The sequence below is a fragment of the Barbus barbus genome, assembly GCF_936440315.1.
Source record: "Barbus barbus genome assembly, chromosome: 26".
In the NCBI taxonomy this organism is placed as follows: domain Eukaryota; kingdom Metazoa; phylum Chordata; class Actinopteri; order Cypriniformes; family Cyprinidae; genus Barbus; species Barbus barbus.
In genome coordinates this window covers 1,879,452-1,900,429 of record NC_136754.1, presented here as the reverse complement: position 1 = coordinate 1,900,429, position 20,978 = coordinate 1,879,452, and the positions used below count along the sequence as shown (strand labels likewise).

The 20,978-nt window shown below is 36.3% G+C and overlaps 1 protein-coding gene across 1 annotated transcript in view; it reads right to left on the bottom strand.

Annotated features, from left to right (window-relative positions):
* piezo2b (piezo-type mechanosensitive ion channel component 2b) overlaps positions 1-20,978 on the bottom strand; it is a gene marked incomplete at both ends in the record, with an annotated part of 95,601 nt that overhangs the window by 2,334 nt on the left and 72,289 nt on the right. Inside the window, 19 exons of the mRNA XM_079379152.1 lie at positions 246-453; positions 550-629; positions 730-843; positions 5,602-5,774; positions 6,188-6,280; positions 9,387-9,575; positions 9,665-9,812; positions 10,051-10,209; positions 11,007-11,221; positions 11,394-11,541; positions 13,081-13,219; positions 13,440-13,713; positions 15,424-15,606; positions 16,333-16,591; positions 17,631-18,209; positions 19,547-19,720; positions 19,951-20,129; positions 20,298-20,464; positions 20,542-20,610. Of these exons, the coding sequence (XP_079235278.1) occupies positions 246-453; positions 550-629; positions 730-843; positions 5,602-5,774; positions 6,188-6,280; positions 9,387-9,575; positions 9,665-9,812; positions 10,051-10,209; positions 11,007-11,221; positions 11,394-11,541; positions 13,081-13,219; positions 13,440-13,713; positions 15,424-15,606; positions 16,333-16,591; positions 17,631-18,209; positions 19,547-19,720; positions 19,951-20,129; positions 20,298-20,464; positions 20,542-20,610 (3,550 nt within the window). The remainder of the gene's footprint in view (positions 1-245; positions 454-549; positions 630-729; positions 844-5,601; positions 5,775-6,187; positions 6,281-9,386; positions 9,576-9,664; positions 9,813-10,050; positions 10,210-11,006; positions 11,222-11,393; positions 11,542-13,080; positions 13,220-13,439; positions 13,714-15,423; positions 15,607-16,332; positions 16,592-17,630; positions 18,210-19,546; positions 19,721-19,950; positions 20,130-20,297; positions 20,465-20,541; positions 20,611-20,978) is intronic.

Here is a 20,978-nt window from a genome sequence, read left to right as displayed (position 1 = left end):
CTTAAACAGACAACACTCAATATACCTCCTTAATGTCAGTCCTGTGAGTTTTAGTTGTAGAAGCATATCAGTTGTGTGTTTTCTCTATTGAGAAGCCCCACCCATAACAAACTCTCATTGGTCAAAAATCCACCTCCTCTTAACTATATGTGACACCTCAACTATGTTCTGATTGGACACACAGTTTTGTCTCTTTAGGAAGGACAGAAAAATAACTTCAGACTATGATGTTTCATGTCACTCACCCATAACCAGCCAGAAAGCCCAGACTGGGTGGACTGACTTGGTCACTGATGATGTAGAGATCCAGACCAGATTTGTTTACAGTTGTGGCTGTCCCCAAAGGTAACAGCCCTAGTTCTCTCTGATTCACGATCCACCACTCCTGGACGCCCTCTGCGCTATCTTTGCTGGATTTATGTAAGGACAGCGTGATGTTCATGTATCCTTTACCTTAGGGAGCACACAGAAGAGTGAAGAGAAACAGGCATGTTGACTGCTGTACAAATGCATAGCAATGTACCAAATGGTGGAGAGCTGGTGTATTACCGAGGTAAAGTTGCTCAATCGGCTTGGCATTGGAGTCGCTCGGTGCTCTGATGTATCTTGGAAAAATGTTTTCGATGGTCCTTAATAAAAAACACCATTGCAAATTATCATTCAGGCAAATGTCTTTTTAGTGGTAAACAAGTAAAGAAAAATATGTCTGTGTTTGAAGCTTAAACTCACACGTTGCTAACAGTTCCATGCAGTAGACTTGTTAGTTTAGTTCTCGTTTTATTGTCCAAGTCAATATAGTGTTTCCCTATTGCAGTTTCAGCTTTGGCACCTAAACTGAGGTTCCTAATGGACAAATGCAGCAAATGAAACCAAACAGAAATTAATTCAGTTAATTCATTAATGAAAACCTCAGTCTCTGACCAGAGTGGAACAATCATGTCTTCAAATGCAGAACAAATTCTCATGAGATGATACCAGGGTAAAGATTGAATGAAATATCTCTGTTACGTATATAACCCTCGTTTCTTGACGGAGGGAACAGAGACGTCACGTCGGATGACCGACAAAATTGGGATCTCGCCAGAAAGAGCAATCCACTTTGAGTGTAACTAAATGAGCCAATGGGCATCGGCATGCGTTAATTTGCATCCAGCTGCCGCTGATCACTGCGTGAGTATAAGAGGCAGCAGGTGCACTGCATTAATTCATGCTTTCGCTGAGGAGCCGAGCCAGTGAACCGGCAGCTCAGCGGTGGTACAGCGACTGTGGCGACGGGACGTGACGTCTCCGTTCCCTCCTTCAGGGAACGAGGGTTACATACGTAACCGAGACGGTCCCATTCAGTCGGTCACTTCCGAGTCACGTCGGATGACCGACGAAATTGGGATCCCTACCAAAGCACCACAGGAGCTGCCCCTTCCAGTGCCCTGTGTAGGCCTCCTGATCCTTCCTATAAGGCAGGCGATAGGACCAATGAAGTAAGGGCTGTAAAACCCCGACCTCATATCGGCTGGAGGGACCGGTTCTATCGCATCCTTCGCCAACAGCACTGCAATTAGGATGGCTGTTGGACACAGTTGCATGGCCACAGACCACTCCACCGAGGGGATGCCCGCGTACCCCAAAGCGGCCCCACCATCAAGGGTGGTGAGGGCGGAGGAGCCACAAGATGTGTTTCGGGCAGTGAAAGGTGCCTTCCATGATCCTGTAAGCTCCTCATGCACTTCCGGAAAGAATGGCACCGGAGGGGGGTGCTGAGAACCAGCGCGACCCACCGAGAAACCACTCGTCCAGCCTCGAAGGATCGGGACGTGGTGGAGGATTTGGGCCCGGGAAAGCATAGCCGTCATCTCTGGGTCTGGCTTGGACAATGCTACCACATCCGAAGGGGGCAACGCAGCCGAGTCGTCATCCCCGGAGAGAGAGAGCTCGCCCTCCGATGCAGTGATCGACATCTGGTCGTCAGGGGGAGCACCGAAGGAAACGGGTGGTGAACCCCATTCTGCAGAGGTCCCAGCGGCAACACCACCGGCTGCTGAGTGCGGGTGAGGGGTGAGAAAATCCTCTTGGGGAAGCCCTCACCATAATCCTCAAATCACCTCTGACTCCACCGGACGCTTTAAAAATATGCTATCACCCGTGTTGCTCTTTTAGAAAAAATGCTCTCTTAGTGCTGAAGCACGCAGGGGAACTGGCCACCGCACACTCCTGGTGTGACTGTCAGCATGTACTTGATAGCCACGAGACCGTGACCACCAACACCCACACTCTCGTTCTCTCTGCTACACCGAAGTAGAGAGCAGTAGTGATGCACCCCTGCTCGGCTCCGAAGCGAAAGGATGAATTAATGCGGTGCACCTGCTGCCTCTTATACTCACGCTGTGATCAGCAGCAGCTGGATGCGAATTACCGCATGCCAATGTCCACTGGCTCGTTTAGTTACACTCGAAGTGGATTGGTCTCTCTGGCGAGATCCCAATTTCGTTGGTCATCCGACGTGACTCGGAGTGACAGACTGAATGGGAACATGCCTGGGTCACATAAAATTAATAAATAATAAATAAATTTCCGCACTTTGACAAAATTATTAAATATATAATGATATATTTGTATAGAAATATTAAAAAGGATAGTTCACCAAACATTTTTAATTTGCTGTTAATTTACTCATCCTCAGGTCATCCAAGATGTAGGTGACCGTAAAGAAGATTTTTAGTTGAACCCGTGGTCCTTGGCAAAGGCGCTGTTATAGGGCTCGAATAGTCTCTGTTTATTTTAACCGATAAGAAATGGATTTCAGCTTTTAAAACTTTATTCTATTTTGGGCATTATTTTAATGGCAAATGTCGTGAGTGCACTGTTGTTATACGAGAGAGTGCTAGCACGAATCTTTCGGCTTGCAGCATGCTTGCTCTCTCATTTATAGAGATTATGGCTCTGCGCTCTCTCAGATATTACGTGTGCACCCTCAAACTTTTTCCTGTGTATGCATGAATAACTGCTTATTGTAAACAGGTATTTATTAAATCATTTTATTTAGAGAAGCGCAACCCTCATAGAAAGAATTGGTGTATTATAATTTATTTGGTTGGTAATATATTTGCAGTGCGTACATTTTTGTGCGTGTGTGTGTGTTTTGTGTAGTGAATTCATCGAACGTATAGATTCTATACTCTAGAAAAAACTAACACCCAGTGCAATTAATTACTTATAATGAGAATGCTGCAAGCATTTGTTGCGTATGTGTATAGCCTAGTGCAGTTAACATTTGCTTGCGGAATTAGCAGTGAAAATGTGTTTATATATATATATATATATATATATATATATATATATATATATATGTGTGTGTGTATATATAAAAAAAGACTGGTTGGTCTGGTTGAGCACCCACCGGCAGAAACATAGATCGGGAGCCTATGGTTCTTGGTGATTCATATAATGCAGGTCAGCAGCTACCAGCACTTTGAGAGTCAAAAACAGCATACTAGGGAACACAAAATTAATACCAGCGGCTCCTGACGATTTATTGAGGTCTAATGAAATGAAACGATGTACATCATTATTACCTGTAATCCAGAGTCTCAGGCAAACAGGGAAATCTGATTGTTTTCCGCACACTGGTTCTTTCGGTTTCAAAGAACTGGTTCAATTCACTAATTTGTTTACTGTACATAATTACGCAATGTATATGTTTCATAATGTATACGCAATTATAAGCACCAAATAATGATGTGAAACGTGGATGTTTTGCATGTCTGAAACATATAAAGTGATTGAACTGGTGTTCATCAGCTCACCTTTTTACAAAAACAAAAATAAACCATAAAAACTTTAATTTGGCCCCTTCATTCAAGTGCTCGGTTCACACATGCACATATCATTAGCTCATCGGTCTTCGGTCCGAGTCGAACCGTTTCCTCTGTTCAGTAAGTGGAGCACTGAATCAGTTCATTCATCATGGGATCAGATAGGCTGCTATTTTGACTCATTTCGAGTCGACTGTCAGACATCTGAAAGTAAGTTTTGATCAAGTAACTTGTAGATCTGTGCTGCTCGAGCTGTGAACTGTTTCAGAGGATTCAGTCTGCTAGAACCGGTTCAAAAGAATAATTCGATCATGAACTGAACATCACTCCGGACAGTTTGCCTGAGGCTCTGGATTACAGGTAATAATGTTATAAATAATGTCTAGTTTATTTTACAGACTGATCATTTTGCTTCATAAGACCTCAATATATCATCGGGAGGCACGGGTATTCATTTTAATTCTCAAAGATGGGCAGCCGCTGACTTCCATTTTATGAATCACCAAGGAACAGGGGCGTATCTAGAAATAATTTTTTAGGGTGGCAAAGGGGTGGCATGGGTCTCCCAGGGACACCCATGCATAGTTTTTGGGATTTATGGCCTGACATACACAATTGTGTTCACAAATATTGCAGTCTGAGTTCTGCAAAAAGTGGTGCGAGATTCTCAATCATTGTTCGATGAAGCTAATGCACTTGATCATTGAATTCACTAAGAAAGAAACAAAGTCATTATCTGAAAAAATAGAAAATCATAAGATGGAAATGAATCTCAAATTTGATAAGAAACAACTAGATGATCTTCAGAGACAAATGAAAGAAAAACTTGATTCAGAATGTATGTACCAGGGAAGTACACACACTGTAAAATAAAGTGCTACCAAGTTACTACACAATATAAAAAAACTTCAACAGGTTATAAATGTTTCTGAACTTGTATCACTAAAGAGGGCAAGCGGTTCTATTAATACTACATAGTCTACTTGGATGGTAAAAATCACATTTTAGTGCAAGTTTAAGAGCAACAAAAACTTTTGAATTTCCTAACGTTAGAAAGAAACAATCATATCAAAGCACTGAAACTGGATCAGTTTTGAAAATGTTTGATTTTCTGTTATTAACAGAGGTGGGAATGTCTGTAATCACCCAGAACACTATCAACTATATACTGTACTCTAGCAACCACCCAGAATATCCTAGCAACACTTTAGCAACCACCCAGAATATCCTAGCAACACTTTAGCAACCACCCAGAATATCCTAGCAGCACTTTAGCAACCACCCAGAATATCCTAGCAACACTTTAGCAACCACCCAGAATATCCTAGCAACACTTTAGCAACCACCTAGAATATCTAAATAACCTGGAACATAAAACTATTTACGTTTTTTAAACAAGACTTTAAGACAAGCCAGCATAAATCTGTCTTTCAATCTAGTTATTAGCACATGAAACGCTGTTTACATTTATATTTTATTCTGTGATAATTCTGGGATGGAGCAGCTTTGCCACCCCGGTAGATCCGCCCCTGCCAAGGAGCACACTTTCAGGTAAAAATCTTTACCGTTCTACTGAAGAAAAAAAGTCACTTTTCACATTTTGGATGGACTGAGGGTGAGTAAAAAAGCAAATTTTAATATGATAAATATTTTATCTAGTAAAATATAATAAAATGGATGAAATCTGGACAGTATTTTATTTTTATTTTACCCATTAGTTACCAGCAGACCAGGTTCTTCTAAGTGCTCAGTGTAAGCCTGTGAGCTGGTGTGATGTTGAACTCTACAGTACCTCTGTATGGACCAGGTGAAGGTGAGAGGAAACTTCTCTTCTGTCTTATTGAGCATTTTAATGAGGTTGTCCCTGCTCGGAGGGCTGATGGTCCAGAGTGAGTTGGAACTTCCTTCTAGATGGGCTATTGTCAAATCTTCATGAATATAAGACTCCAGGAACTGGATGGCATTCTGTAGGAGACACAAGCATCTTTAGCACAGTTTATCATCATCATACAATATTAGCTTGTTGTCAGATCCGTATTGGTATCAAACATATACATTATTTATGTATGTATATACAGTATATATATATATATATAGAGAGAGAGAGAGAGAGTAGTATTTCAAAAATAGTATTAATTCCTAAATTAACCCTTATTATTTTACAATATTGTAGATTGTAGATGAATATGTATTAAATAGTGTGGCAAATAATGCCACAATATCCAAATAGTCCTAAACATGTTCAATTTATAACTCTATTGGACATTATTAATCAGATATCTGAAATCATTTCTATATATCAGTAAATTACTAGAAAACACGTTCATGTCAAAGTACAAAGTAGCTGCTGCGATTTGAATAGACACTTAGTCCCTTACTGCATCAGATTTGTATGTTTCCATAAACTTATTAAACTCGTTGGAAGACACGGTTTTTAGATGATTCTGCTGGGCGCTCATCGTGAAGATTGGCTGAAAACAATAAAACAAACAAGAACAGAAAAAAGACAACCATGTTAATTATCAAATGGTAGGCAACTTGAGATTTGAACGCTTCCCATAGGATAGACAAAAATATCAGGGCCCGTATTCACAAAACATCTTAAGGCTAAAAGTAGCTCCTAACTCGCCGATTTAGGAGAAAATCTTAAAAATAGTGGGTGATTCAGTCCTAAACTTAGGACTCCTAAATTTTTGCTCTAAGAGTATTTCACAAAGCGTTTTAGCACTAAAACTAGCTCCTGAATCTGTGAAACGTTAGGAGTATTGAAGAGGACTACTAAGACCAACTCACAACTATCCTAAAATGGCTGTTGCGGGCAATCTGCCTTGGAATATAAACATTTCAGAAACATTTGACGATAATGAGCTTTTATAAAGGTATTGCCTTTAGGGTTTGGAGGTTATCACAACACCACATTTTCCTTTGATTACATCCTTTTCATTAACCAGTTGGGCAAGACGTTACAGCTGTTCTTGCGTCCAGTTTGCTTTTCTTTTACGTTTGCATGTCTTACTATCTGCCACGATTATTCTACTCTGTTAATTAAAAGGCGGTTTATATGCATCCACTACGAGAAGCATGCACGTAAGAGACTGACAATTAGCCAAGGGCGGTTCTAGACCCTTTTTAAGTGGGCTTCAGTCCCCCTATTTTTCGTCTCGGCCCCCCTAAACCTATAATCAGCTATCTGAATTATCAGGCCAGAGCTGCTTCCTCAAGTAAGTTTATCATTCTCGCTCATTTATCGATCTCAATGTGGTAATCATGCACTGTGATAGATGGTTAATGTGCACGCACACATTTGAATGAAGAGCGCACGCACTGAGAGGCACTGCACAGACAGAACATCAGCATGGTCTCATGAAAGTGCGTTTCAATGGCACAAATTTCTGCTTCTATTTGGTGTGCTTATGATACGCACCTTCCCCACACCCCTATACCTAATCATTGTGTCTCATATGCACGCCAAAGCCAGTTTTTGCGTACAAATAGCACACCAAATAGAAACAGAAAATTGTGCCATTGAAACACATTTGCATGATCATTCACTTTCACGTCCTCTCGAGCAAATAAGCAAATATACAAAATATCATGTCACAATGGCTGTCTTGACGAGTAGCCAAATAAACGCAGTCGGCTACATCTTAAACATAAACCGTTAAGAAAATATTGGATGTTTGTCAGTATGCATTTCTTATATTAGGCTAATAATGTTAATCAAACAACAAAAGAAAAACATGAGAATCACTCACTAAGTAACTTCTGTAACTTTAATAGATAATTGTTTTCATAAGCACAGTAAAATACTGTTTATTTAGGTAATTTGTATCTCTAAGGGCTAAGCCCCCCTAAAGATGAAATCCTAGAACCGCCCCTGCAAGTTAGCTGAACATATATTAGTTTAATTAGTGACACTTAGCCTGCATGTTAAAATCTTTATTTAACATTCTTTTTCAAACCTTTATTTGGATATGGCTTCATATAATGCTCTACAATATTTCTATGAATAAATATCTGTCAGAGACCCCTCCCCTCCCTATCAGCCAATCACCGTGTGCATAGTTAGTAAGCATGCTGATGTCATCCATAGCAACAAGGTCAACCCCGCCCCTTACTCTTAGCTTAAGACTTCTCACTGTTCCTTAGTAAAAGTTGGTCTAAGCAGCTTTGTGAATAGGTTTTAAGAGGAAATCCTTAGCTAAAAACATTTACTGCTATTTAGGAGAACTCTTAGTGGTAAGATAAAATGATTTGTGAATACGGTCCCAGATCTCTTAGACAGCACTGAACAAATGGAGACATTTATATATGTCTCCAGCTTCTCAGATGTTTCTCCTGAGAAAAGACCCCTGTAATTTCACACATCTCTTCTAGAGTTTCAGAAGAGATCTCAACAATGTCTCAATCTGTGCTTCTGTGTTTTGCCAAGATACTAAAGGCTGAAATAAAAAATCAGTGATCCAGTGATGTTATTGTGACTAAAACTAAAACTATATAAAAAAATAGCTGGTTATTGAAATAAAGCTGAAATAAAATAAAATAAAATATACATTTTAGATAAAAATGTAATTAAATAAATAAATTTAAGTTAATGTACTAAAATAAAAACAACTGAAATAAAATATTAACGATAAATATAAAACACTGCAAAAATCAATAACTAATAAAACTGACATATAATCACTAAACGAAAATGAAAAATAATATAATAATGAAATAATATAAATAGAAAAAACAATAAGTAATAAAACTGACATAATATAAAATTACTAAAATGTAGTGGTGTCAAATGATTAATCGTGATTAATCAAAACCAAAATAAAAGTTTTGGTTCCCATAATATGTGTGTGTGTGTACTGTGTATATTTATTATGTATATAAATACACACACATGCATGTATATATTTAAGAAAAATTTTGTTTATATATTAAATATATTTATATATCATATAAATTATATGAATATAAATATATACATGTAAATATTTTCAAAATATATACTGTATGTGTTTGTATTTATATATACATAATAAATATACATATACACATATATTATGTAAACAAAAACTTTTATTTTGGATGCGATTAATCGTTTGACAGCACTACTAAAATTTAAACTAAAATAAAAATACTGCAAAAAAACAGTAACCAATAAAATTGACATAATATAAAATTACTAAAATTTAAACAAATCAAAATGAAAAAAATATAAATAAAATTATAAAAATAAATAACTAATAAAAATGACAAAACACATAATAAAATTAATAAAACAAACTAAAAGTAAAATGAAAACAAAAAATATTAACAAGCACTGTAACAGTAAATGAATAATACTAAAATAACAACAGCTCACTATGAACTCAATTTCTCATCAAGTGATCTGAAATGCTTTCCACATTCGTTTTATCGATTTATAATCTTACTGTATGACTCATTTGTGTCTATTTTGATTTATGCAAATGTCTTTTTAGTAGAAACACCTGAGAGAATAGATAGCAATGCAATGTATCTTGTTTTTTCTGAAAGTAGAAACTGGCAGACATCTGAAGTGAGAATGCAGATGAACAGCACCTGAAGTCCTCCTAGCGTGAGCGTGACGGACACGTCCAGCGGAGTATTGACCACTCCGGCCACAGACTTGATCAGAGACATGAAGAGCAGCGGGAACCAAACGATGCAGATCAGGAGCATCACGATCATGCCACCCATACCATACTTCACAACCTTCTTCTTCTTCTGCCCGCGCGGCTGAGGGTAACGCTGCCACACGACACACACACACAGATGCTTAGGATGCTGCCTTAGGAGGAAGCTGCCTATGTAGATAGACTTATTTCTCGCTCTCTTACCTTCTCGGACTCCCTCCAGCATTTGAGGATGAAGATGTGAGCGTAGATGTCCTCCACACAGATCCAGCTGGACAAGCTGAGCGTCGTGTCCGTCCAAACCCAGTCCATCACCGCCCGCAACTCCGTCAGGAACGGGATCAGACGGAACCTGGGACACACAACACATACTAAGCAGGTGGATCCATTATGTATGGAAAATAACTGGCTTGCTTTAACTTCCTTTTATTTATAAAAATGAGCATTTGACCGATATACCAGCCGATATTTGACGTTTTTTTAATTATCGGCATTGGTAGCTATTTGTTTTTTTTTTCATTCCACAATAACAATCACTAAATTACATGCAACATCCCCCTATAAAAACTGCTGTTGGACATGTTTCTCACCCCTGGAAGAGGAAGAGGTTGGCGTAGTTGTAGCTCTTGGTGAGGAAGTTTCCCAGGATGCGAGTGGGATATCCACAGCGGATCTGATACGCTGACAGGCCGAAGTAAATACATTTCACAAAGTACCACAGCTGAGCGATAGTGTTCTGACTGAAGCGCCTGCACAGAGGAGATAAAACACATGTCAGGGCATTCTTTTTAAATGTAGAAATGAAATGACAGTTTAACAATTATTTGAATTTTTTTGTAAAATTCCATGAGCTTCTGCTTTATTATGTGTATATATATATATATATATATATATATATATATATATATATATATTAGTGCTGTCAAACAATTAATCGCGATTAATCACATCCAAAATAAACGTTTTTGTTCATACAGTATAATATATGTGTGGGTGCTGTGTATATTTATTATTTAAATATATTTATTTAGTATATATTTTTAAAATATTTTTTATGTATTTACATGTATATATTTATATTCGTATAATTAATATTATATATAAATATATTTAATATATAAACATATTTTTTCTTAAATATATACATGCATGTGTAAATGTACACAGTACACACATATATTATAAAAAATTACAAAAACTTTTATTTTGGACGCGATTAATCGCAATTAATCAGTATCTATATATATTTTTTTATTAATTTGAGTCCATTTAATTTATATAATTAATTTGAGTCCAATTTACTCTCACTAAAATGGTGAATTTTTTTTATTTATTTATAATATATTTTAATCTATCAAACATATATTTTTGATAGATTAAAATACATTATTTGGCATATTATAAATAAAAATGTTATTTATTTTATTTTTATTTTTATATATAAAGGATTAATGAACATATAATGTAATATAAAATCAAAATGGTCCTGAATGAATGATTTTAATTCAAATTTAAATTCTGCATCTGTTTTCCATCGTTCTTTTACCTCTCTGTGATTCCTGGTAGGATGAAAAACATCCAGAAATGGATGCCGAACACTAGGATGACCTGGAAAATCACTTTTCCCATCACCGTCTTGCGGAGGTACAGGGCACGATCCACCACCATCGTGCCGAACTGGATGAGCACCATGACCAGGAACGGCCCGGGAACTTGGTCTTCTGACAGCGAGGATGTGATATCAGCACCTCCCTGATGTTTCTGTGAGCCAGACGAAACACACATAAACACACAGCCAAGGAAAGTTCATTTTAAGAGTCAGTTTAGAAGAGAAAAAGGCAGAACTGATCTGAAACCTCGCTGTCTACAGGCATGCATCATGTGTACAATTTTTTTTAATACTTTTTATCATTCCAAATACTTTCAAATTTACCCCAAATGCCCAGAAGCCAAAGACAATAATGATGAAATCAACAGTGTCTGCTAGAAACATAAAGACGTAAACGTCCGTCACGGCGTTGTATTCAGGATGGATCAGGTTATAGAAGAACTGACGGATGGGCTGATAGAACTCAACCAATCTGAAGAGAGAAGACAGACAGAGAATGAAGAGACAGGCTAATATAATATATTAAAAATAGGATAAAGAATGAAAGCATGTGCATCAATCAGCAAAAACAGTCAGCATGAAATGGCATTCATAACCTATTTTACCTACATAATGTGTTCAATGAGAGACAAATGACTTGAATTCATCCATTACCCAACTGGATCATTTCAAGTGTAGGGCTACACTTGGTTTTTCCCAAATTCCATGTTTTGCATTTGAAATTTTTCTGGATTCCATTTAAATACTTTAATTAAATTAAAATAAGCAAAAAGCATGTTTAATCAATTGAATTTATTAAATTTGAGCAATTTAACCATTTGTGGCCCAGGACCACAAAACCAGTCATAAGGGTAAATTTTCCGAAATTTTGATTTATACATCATCTGAAAGCTGGATAAGCTTTCCATTGATGTATGGTTTGTTAGGATCAGACAATATTTGGCTGAGATACAACTATTTGAAAATCTGGAATCTGAGGGTGCAAAAAAAAAAAATTGAAATATTGAGAAAATCTCCTTTAAAGTTGTTCAAATGAAGTTCTTAGCAATGCATATTACTAATCAAAAATTAAGTTTTGATATATTTACAGTAGGAAATTTACTAAATATCTTCATGGAACATGATCTTTACTTAATATCCTAATGATTTTTGGCATAAAAGAAAAATGGATAATTTTGACCCATACAATGTATGTTTGGCTATTGCTACAAATATACCCCAGTGACTTAAGACTGCTTTTGTTCTCCAGGGTCACATTTATTCAAATGTTAACAATAATAGTGCCATATGAAATATTTTTATTCTAAAAATCTGTGTTGTCTGTTTTAATTTTCTGGATTCTTTGTTTTATAGTTTCATGCAAATGTATACCAAATGTATTAATCAAATGTTTAAAACTTAAATTTAAACTTTTAAAATATAATTCCTGTAATTAGTTTTTTTGGAAAACAGTGCTGTATAACAGAGATTTAAGGTTACTGCACACTGAGTCTGTAATTTCCACACATTATTAAATAAATACGACCACACGTTGTGTCAACCACATTTACACACTGCCTCCGAAACTTTCGTCCATCATAAAATTTTTTGGATCAGGTTCGATTTTCTGCGTTTCCGCATCTGTAGCAAGCAGTTGGATAACGAATACGAAAAATATTAAATACGACGCATGCGAAAATTTCAGACTCTTTTTCCTTTACTTTTAAAATTAAAACATGGACCAAACAAATTGTGTGATAGTCCTTAAAAATATAGTTTAATATGCTGTAATATACTCTAATATTATTGGTTAATATTGTTTGTCTCCGCCCACACAGCCTTCATTGCATCCACATAAAGGAAAAGTTGCCTCAGTGGTGAAGAAAGATTATATTTCTTTAATATAAATCAGTTATTTTTATATAATATTTATAACTATTATTTTTAGTTTTTTTAATATATAAAATGTATTATATATATATATCTATTTATTTATTCAAACAATAACATCTGTTTTCCCAAATACACTTACTTTTTGATCACATAAACCTTTGCTTTGATGAGCTGCTCTCGGATCTTCTCCATAATCATTTCTTTGCGGCTCTTCTGTGGTACTTCCGGCTCTATGGTGCTGTTTTCTCTACGAATGCTGTTTTGTGTGCTTGTGCTGCCTGTGAAGCCAACCAGCAACCAAACATCACCACAGTTAATCTCATAGTAATGCTTACTATAAACAGCCAAGAAAAATTTTTTAATTTCACTAGTTGTCTAAAATGATGATGCTTGTCCACTAGGTAGATCGAGATGAAAGCAGTGCTAGTAAAACCAATGCATGAGTTTGTCTATGCATGTGAATTTGAGATCTGGGATGTTTGCATTATGATTCCTCACCGTGTTTGGAGCGGCGGGACAGGCGAGATCCGCTAGTGCTCTGCCGCCGCAGGTGAGGCCGATGCTCAGGGTAAAGTATTTGTACGTGCACCTGAGACGAGTCCACGGACATGCCGAGGTTTACAGACTTGAGAGAGTACGCTGGAGAACTCTTCTCTTCCTCAGGTGGAATCGCCACCGCCATCTTCCGCTCGTCCAGAGAATCGTCCCGATGAAGACACTCATCCTCCTCATGGGATGCTTTAGGGTCATCTTCATCCCAGAGACCGTGACACTGAGCCCGAGAGAGAGAGAGAGAGAGAGAGAGAGAGAGGGAGAGAGAGAGAGAGAGAGAGAGAGAGAGAGCAGGTGCATTAATTCAGGAAAACAAGCTTTACGGTATCGCAGGATTGGAAAAGGAAAACTGTGATTCATCCAAGACCCATTTATTGCCTGCTTAATCAAAGTTGTAAAGGAAATAAATGGCACTTTTGGAAACAGGACAAAAATTTAAATACCATTACATTAAGCAATAAAAATAAATTAAATAATTAAAAAAAACCCCACAAAATCGGGGCTTTAAAATTGGATTTTGCAGAGCTGCAAAATAATTACAAACCCTATGAAATCATATAATATTAACAAACAACACTCTTTCTGAAGGCTTGTTGGGTTGCATATTAAAATCAGTGTTTTTTATTTCAGAAAATCAAAAAACTTCAGCATGACGTTGCACTTTTTAAGTAGGGTACAAAAAAGGCCAAAATCTGAAACTTAGAGATATATAAATGTTCTAACTGTAATTTTCTAACTGATTTTTAATATACAAATAATATAACAAATATAAGAATTATTATTATTATTAGGAATGTTTTATATAATATTTATTTAAAAATGTATTATTTTTTTATTTTTAATTATAAAATTGTAATGTTTTTGTCTTTTTGAACTATAATGTGCACTGAATCTTTCATAATAGGAAACATTTACCTGTAGAAGTAAAAGAAGTACATTTTAATTCTTTTCTCACACACTCATTTTTGAACAGGTAAACCTTTGCTTTTGCTTTTTAAGAATTCAATTTGACTTGATTTATTCTGAGTTATTAAATGGTCCTTATAATCTTCTCCTCTCCATGTTTCAGATTGGTCTCGGTTCTGCAGATAATACTAGGTATCCTGGTGAAGTGCAATGTCATGCTGAAGCTCTTTACTCTGTTTGATTTTCTGAAATAATCTGAAACCTGGAGAGGAGAGAAACCTCAAATGCTAGGAATTGATTTTAAAATCCATTTGATGGTTTTCAGAGCTCTCAACAGTCTAGTGGCTTCGTTTAGATTTCTTAATGTCTGGTGAATTATGTTTCCAGTTGAATCTTGGCTCAAATCTCTCAGAAACATTGCTAAACATCACAAAACGGAAGTAGAAAATGAGCAAAACAGCCAGTATTTATTCTGAGCAAGATTTTGGAATGCAAAATCCATTAGCGTGCAAACCATAAAATTGAAATCAAATTTACTAACTCCGCTAACAGGGAACGTTATGAGCAATGTTTAAAAGAGTAACTTTAAAAGAGCATTTGCTCAAAGTATTTAGTAATGAAATTATTATATGTTTTAATTGGACATTTGTCTAACATATTTCACGTTGCTACCCATTTCGGAATGTTCACAGAACATTCAAATCTTCAAATGTAACTTTCCCAAAATTATAAAATAGAATGTTCATTTAAACGTTGTTGTATAACTAAGAAAAAAAAGTTTTAAAACATTTAAACAACTGGATGTTTAGAATATTCTGAGAACTTTTTGAAATAATGTTTTCATTACTTTATGGGAACATTTTGCAAACCTTTCTTAGAACGTACTTTTGTTAGCTGGGCAAGACGCAATCATTTTTTTAATTATTTTTTATCACGCTTCAGTTATTTTACTGACAAGCTTTATTAGTGCTACTAGATTCGCCACATCAAGCATCACTATGATCTGGCAAATAAGAGTAAGTACCTTTAGTATGGATCGGTGGAAAAACAGCACCAGCAGCTGAGCCAGGTCATAGTGCACGTATCCTTCTTTCTTCTCTGTGCCGATTATGTTGGGCGGATGGTACGGCTTCCCCTGGTTGACTTCCAGGTTCTGGTTGAATGGGAAAAAACTGAACTGGAAGAAGTATTTGACAACGATGGTGACCTGGAGAGAGAGAGAAAAAAACACATTTACAAATTATTTATACTTGTATTTAAAGTAATAGTTCACCCAAAAATTTTAATTTGCTAAAAAGGTCCTCACCATCAGGCCATCCAAGATGTAGAGGAGTTTGTTCTTCATCAGATTTGGAGACATTCATCATTACATCAGTTGCTCAGCAATGGATCCTCTGCAGTGAATGGGTGCCGTCAGAATGAGAGTCCAAACAGCTGATAAAAACATCACAATAATCCACTCCAGTCCATCAGTTAACATCTTGTGAAGGGATCATTGTGGTGTTTTAACTGTACTTCTGGCCAAAATATGAATCCTTAATTCATAATAACGCTTTCTTCAGTGAAAAAAGTCCATCCCCTGTTGCTTCTCACATCAAAATCCAGCCACATGTTTGCTTTGAACTGTTTTGGCTCATAAACAATGCTTGATTTGTGCAAATTACTCTCCTGGTTCAGAAAAGATGACGGAGTAGTGGTGTGGATTATTGTGATGTTTTTATCAGCTGTTTGGACTCTTATTCTGACGGCACCCATTCACTGCAGTGTTGAGCAAGTGATGCAATGCTGCATTTCTCCAAATCTGATGAAGAGACAAACTCATCTACATCTTGGATGGCCCGAGGGTGTGTAACTTGAATGCATAACTGGGTCTTCACAGAATCTGTGCCTCCAGAATTCATTTCTACACCATTCACTGAAAACAAACCCTGACCTCTGTGTACACGATGGCCGTCATCCAGAAACGCTTGCTGGGCCGAGGAACGGAGAGCATCGCCCACAGGAAGATGAGGATGGGCAGCACCAGCGTCGCCATGGAAGCCGAGATCATATGGTTGAGGATGATGACCAGGTAACAGACCATCTCAGAGTGTGCCACCAGCAGGTTATAGAGAGCGTAACACAGCTGGAGTCCGAGCGGCTGCAATTTATAGAAACGCTCCGAGTTCTCCAGCTCCTCATCATAGAACATTCTGGAAACAGCGCAAAAACAGATCATATTAAAGGACCGTTTGCAGGCAGTCTCTTACCTACAATTCACACTTCTATTGTGCTCCAGCAATATTTCAGTATTAGTAATGTTGTTATTGTTAATTAAAACTAAAACTGAAGTTGCTAAAACATTTTTTGCTAAATAAAATAAAGCTAAAATAACACATTATATTAAATTAAATTATTACAGATATAAAGATAAAGATGTTCTAAAATGTTCAAAATGACAAAAGCAAGCACATTCTAAAATTATTAACTGAAAACTAAATCTAAAGCTTAACTAAAATTAAATGGCAACTATTCTGAATTATCTTAAAAAAAAAATTATAAAAATGACAAAAGCTCATAAATTACTAACTGAGATAAAACTAAAATAAAAAATTACAACTATTTACTGTAAAAATATTCCTAAAACAAAAACGAATAGAACTGACAAATGCAAATAATAAAATTACTATCCATTTAATTATTTAGAAATATTTAAAAAAACTAAAACTAATAAAAAACAAAATAACTAGTGCTGTCAAATGATTAATCGTGATTAATCGCATTCAAATTAAAAGTTGTTTACATGATATGTAAGTGTACTGTGTATATTTATTATGTATATATAAATACACACACATACAGTATATATTTAGCAAATATTTACATTTATATTCTTATATTTTATATTATATAGAAATAAATTTAATGTATATACAAGCATGTGTTTGTCTTTATATATACATAATTAATGTACACAGTATACACCCATATATTATGTAAACAAAAACTTTTCTTTTGGAAGCGATTAATCGTTTGACAGCACAAAATAACAAAAAAATTATAATACTGAAAATAGAAAAATAAATGCTAATTCAAAATATTAATAAAAAAACTTATTATATAAATAATAGTAAAATAACACTGGTTTGCAGTAAGATGTGTCATTCTAGGGATTTTTCCCACACTGACAGCACAGAGCCCTCTGAATAAGCTGTAATGTAATCGAGACAAGCTCTATGTGAAAGAACTCACTTGTTGAGCAGCAGTTCGCTGGCGGTCAGATCAGTGGTCATGGAAGGCAGCAGAGGGTCGTCCAGATTGGATCTGCTGTCGGGCGTCATCAGCATCAGCCGTCTGTCACTGTCACTTTCGTCCGAGCTCACAGACAGACGATCAAAGCTCACGGCTTTGCTGTAGCTGGGCGGCACATCAGCGTCAGAGGTGTTGGGGGCGTCTGTGTCCGGGGTGAAAAGATGCCCGCTGATCACGTCCGTCTGCTCGTTCTCCGGTCCTGATGATTCACCTTCATCCTGTCGGATTGGCTGTTCACCCTCCTCATCTTCAGTAACGCACAGCTCTTCCTCCTGATGCTCCAAACAATCCAGCTGAGGAACCTGAACATCTTCAGCTGCTTCCTCTGGATCCACCGAATCCTCTGCCAGCTCACCTGTTGCTTCCTGTGTCACTTCCTCTTCCGGCTCATTCATTGCTTCCTGTTTCACTTCTTCTTTCACTTCCTCATGATCAGCTCTCTCTGGCTCGTCCTCCACCTCGTCTATAGTTTCGTTGGTTCCTTGCCGAGAGAACAGTGTGATGCACTGAGTAGCTTCACTGGAAGCAAAACCACAAAAACAACACTGATGAGATTTGTATCGTAAAAAGCGCTATACAAATAAACTTGAACTTGAACAATCACTGTAACCATATCAATCTATGAACAGTATAACATCTTGACATTTTGACATTGAATTTTGGCTTTGAATAACACCTGCAGTATATACTTTTACTTTACTTACTTACTTTTATTCATTTAGCAGACCAAAGCCACTTACAAATAAGAAAAAGTAACTAAAACTAAAAGTTAACACTCTGTAAGTACTCTATACACACCCATTTAAGAAAATACAGAAATTAAATGAAATTGACAAATGCACACAACAACAACATTTCAATAGTAAACATATAAAGGAAAAAAAAATAAAAAAAATAAATAAAAAGTGATACTAATATCCTTTGCCGGTGTCCTAGCCCGGTGGAGTCGCACGGTAGAGTCGATGGTCTTTACACTAAGAGGGCTTCACACGAGGGCTGCCGCGGTATAATAACCTTTTTTATACCTATCTAACAAATCACTGCTAGAATTCAGCTGAACCCACTTTCCTATTAATCACTAAAAATGGCCAAGCAAGTGCACACACTGACAAGATACGAGATACAGTATGAGACCAAAGGCGATTTCGTTTCGCAATATATACATTATAAATTACAATAAATTACCTGCAATGCTCGATACAAAAAATATAAACAAACAGAAAAACTCAAATATTTACTTTGTAAACATTTGTATATTTACTACTGAAATATCATACTTTTTTAGGATTTTCATTTCTAGAAGCTGATTGCTGTCTGATACATCAAAAATGTCCATTATATAGAACCAATAATTTCTATTATGCTACAATAATAAAAACATATATATATATATATATATATATATATAATAAGATAATGTATTATTTTATATTAATAAGAACATTACACAAATAATAACACATTTAATTATTTTTCTAATACAAATATTATAATTATTATTATATATTAAAACAATGTATTATCATGATTAATAATAATAATAATAATAATTCAACTATTGTTATGCATTTTTTTATTTTTATAATTAATAATATATATATATATATATTTTATAATTAATAAGTATATATATTATAATTTTGTTATATTTAAAATAAATAAAATCATACCTTTAATATTTATCAATTTAGTTTTTTATTTTAGTATTTAGCATTTTCTTTTTGGTTGTTCATTCATCTTGGTAAACCTGTTTTCATTTTTTTTTTATGTAATGCTGAAATAAAAATAAAGGAAAAAAACTGAGCCTGATGAGAGTGTGGAGGGCAAGGATGAATGTGATGATGTGAGCCCAGCACCTGGACATGACGCTGCTTCCGCTGTCCGCAGAGGAGTTGGACATGTCCAAACCATACATTTTGTGCAGTTTGGGACGAGCGCGTTCGCTGGTTTTGGGAATATTCTGAGGCATGTCGTCCAAGTCGTCTAAGGTGGACTGACGGGAAAACAGCATGGTGGCTTCGGTGTATGCACTGATGGATGGACAGATGAACAGATGACATGAGCGGAAATATAATGCAATGAAACCGATGACAAGAAAAATTGGAAACAAATAATGAGGTTGCCAATTCTAAAAAGAAAATAACTTGAACTGTCATGAAAATAATGTCGTGCAAAAAATATATATTTTTTTTTTTATTATTTAGTTTTGATTCTAGTTGAAATGTTCACTCTATAAATAATACAAGTGAAAGCTGAAGACCTGGACATGCTGTCTCTGGAAGCAAAGGAGTCCAGGCTGTGGCCGGCTCGTCTGTGGCGCTCTCTGATTGAGCACGAGTCCTCCTCACTGATCCGGTCCAGTCCAGATTCACGAGATCCGTTCAGTTTCATCTGCTTCTGGTAGTACACATGGATGCTCTCGCGGGACGGCACGTTTCCCTGCGGGACAATCAGCAGATCAGTTCTAGACCAACATCAGCTAAACTGATTCATTTCAATGTTAAACATTAAATTATTGAACTTAAAAGTTTAATTAATTACAGATTTAAAAAAAAATTTGCAATCATTTGCCATTATTAAATTGAAACATATTTCTATAAGCAGAACCTTCTTGACTTCTCTGGTCAGCATGCAGCGCTCGATGCGCAGAACGGTGGAGATGTCGATGTATTCTCTGCAGACGGAGTTCAGCCACTTGGTGATGCTCTCAACGGTGGTCAGAAACAGCACCCAGGTGAACTTGATGATGTTGAAGACCCTCTTGATGATGTTGTCTACAGGAAGTGGAAAGGTTAGTTTGGTTTGTCTGAAGTTTATATGAACAGGAAATGAATGCGCTCCATGAACACACCTGTTCCGTCCGTTTTGTCTTCCTCTGAACTCTGACGATCTTCTTCACCGATCTCTATCGCCACATGAACTACACAGGAAGTTACTTATCCATGAGATCAATTTGCCATAGTTTTTCAGTTACATTTTCTACTGAAGTCTATTTCTATGTAGCTATTGCAGCTTTTTATCTCACAGTTCTGAGTTTATATCTTTTTGAGTTTCTGGCCTAATAACATCTGGCAAAGGGACTAATGAAAACTTGCCTTTGGGCTAATTTGGGTACATTTACATTCATGAAGGTTGTTTTAATGTACACTGTCCCTTTTTGTGAAATAAATAAATGAAAAATGTCAGAATTACAAGATAACTCAGAATTCTGAGTTTTTTCCTTGCAATTCCAAGTTTACATCTCGCAAATCTAACTATTTTTTGTTTCCACCATGGAAAAGAAAACGT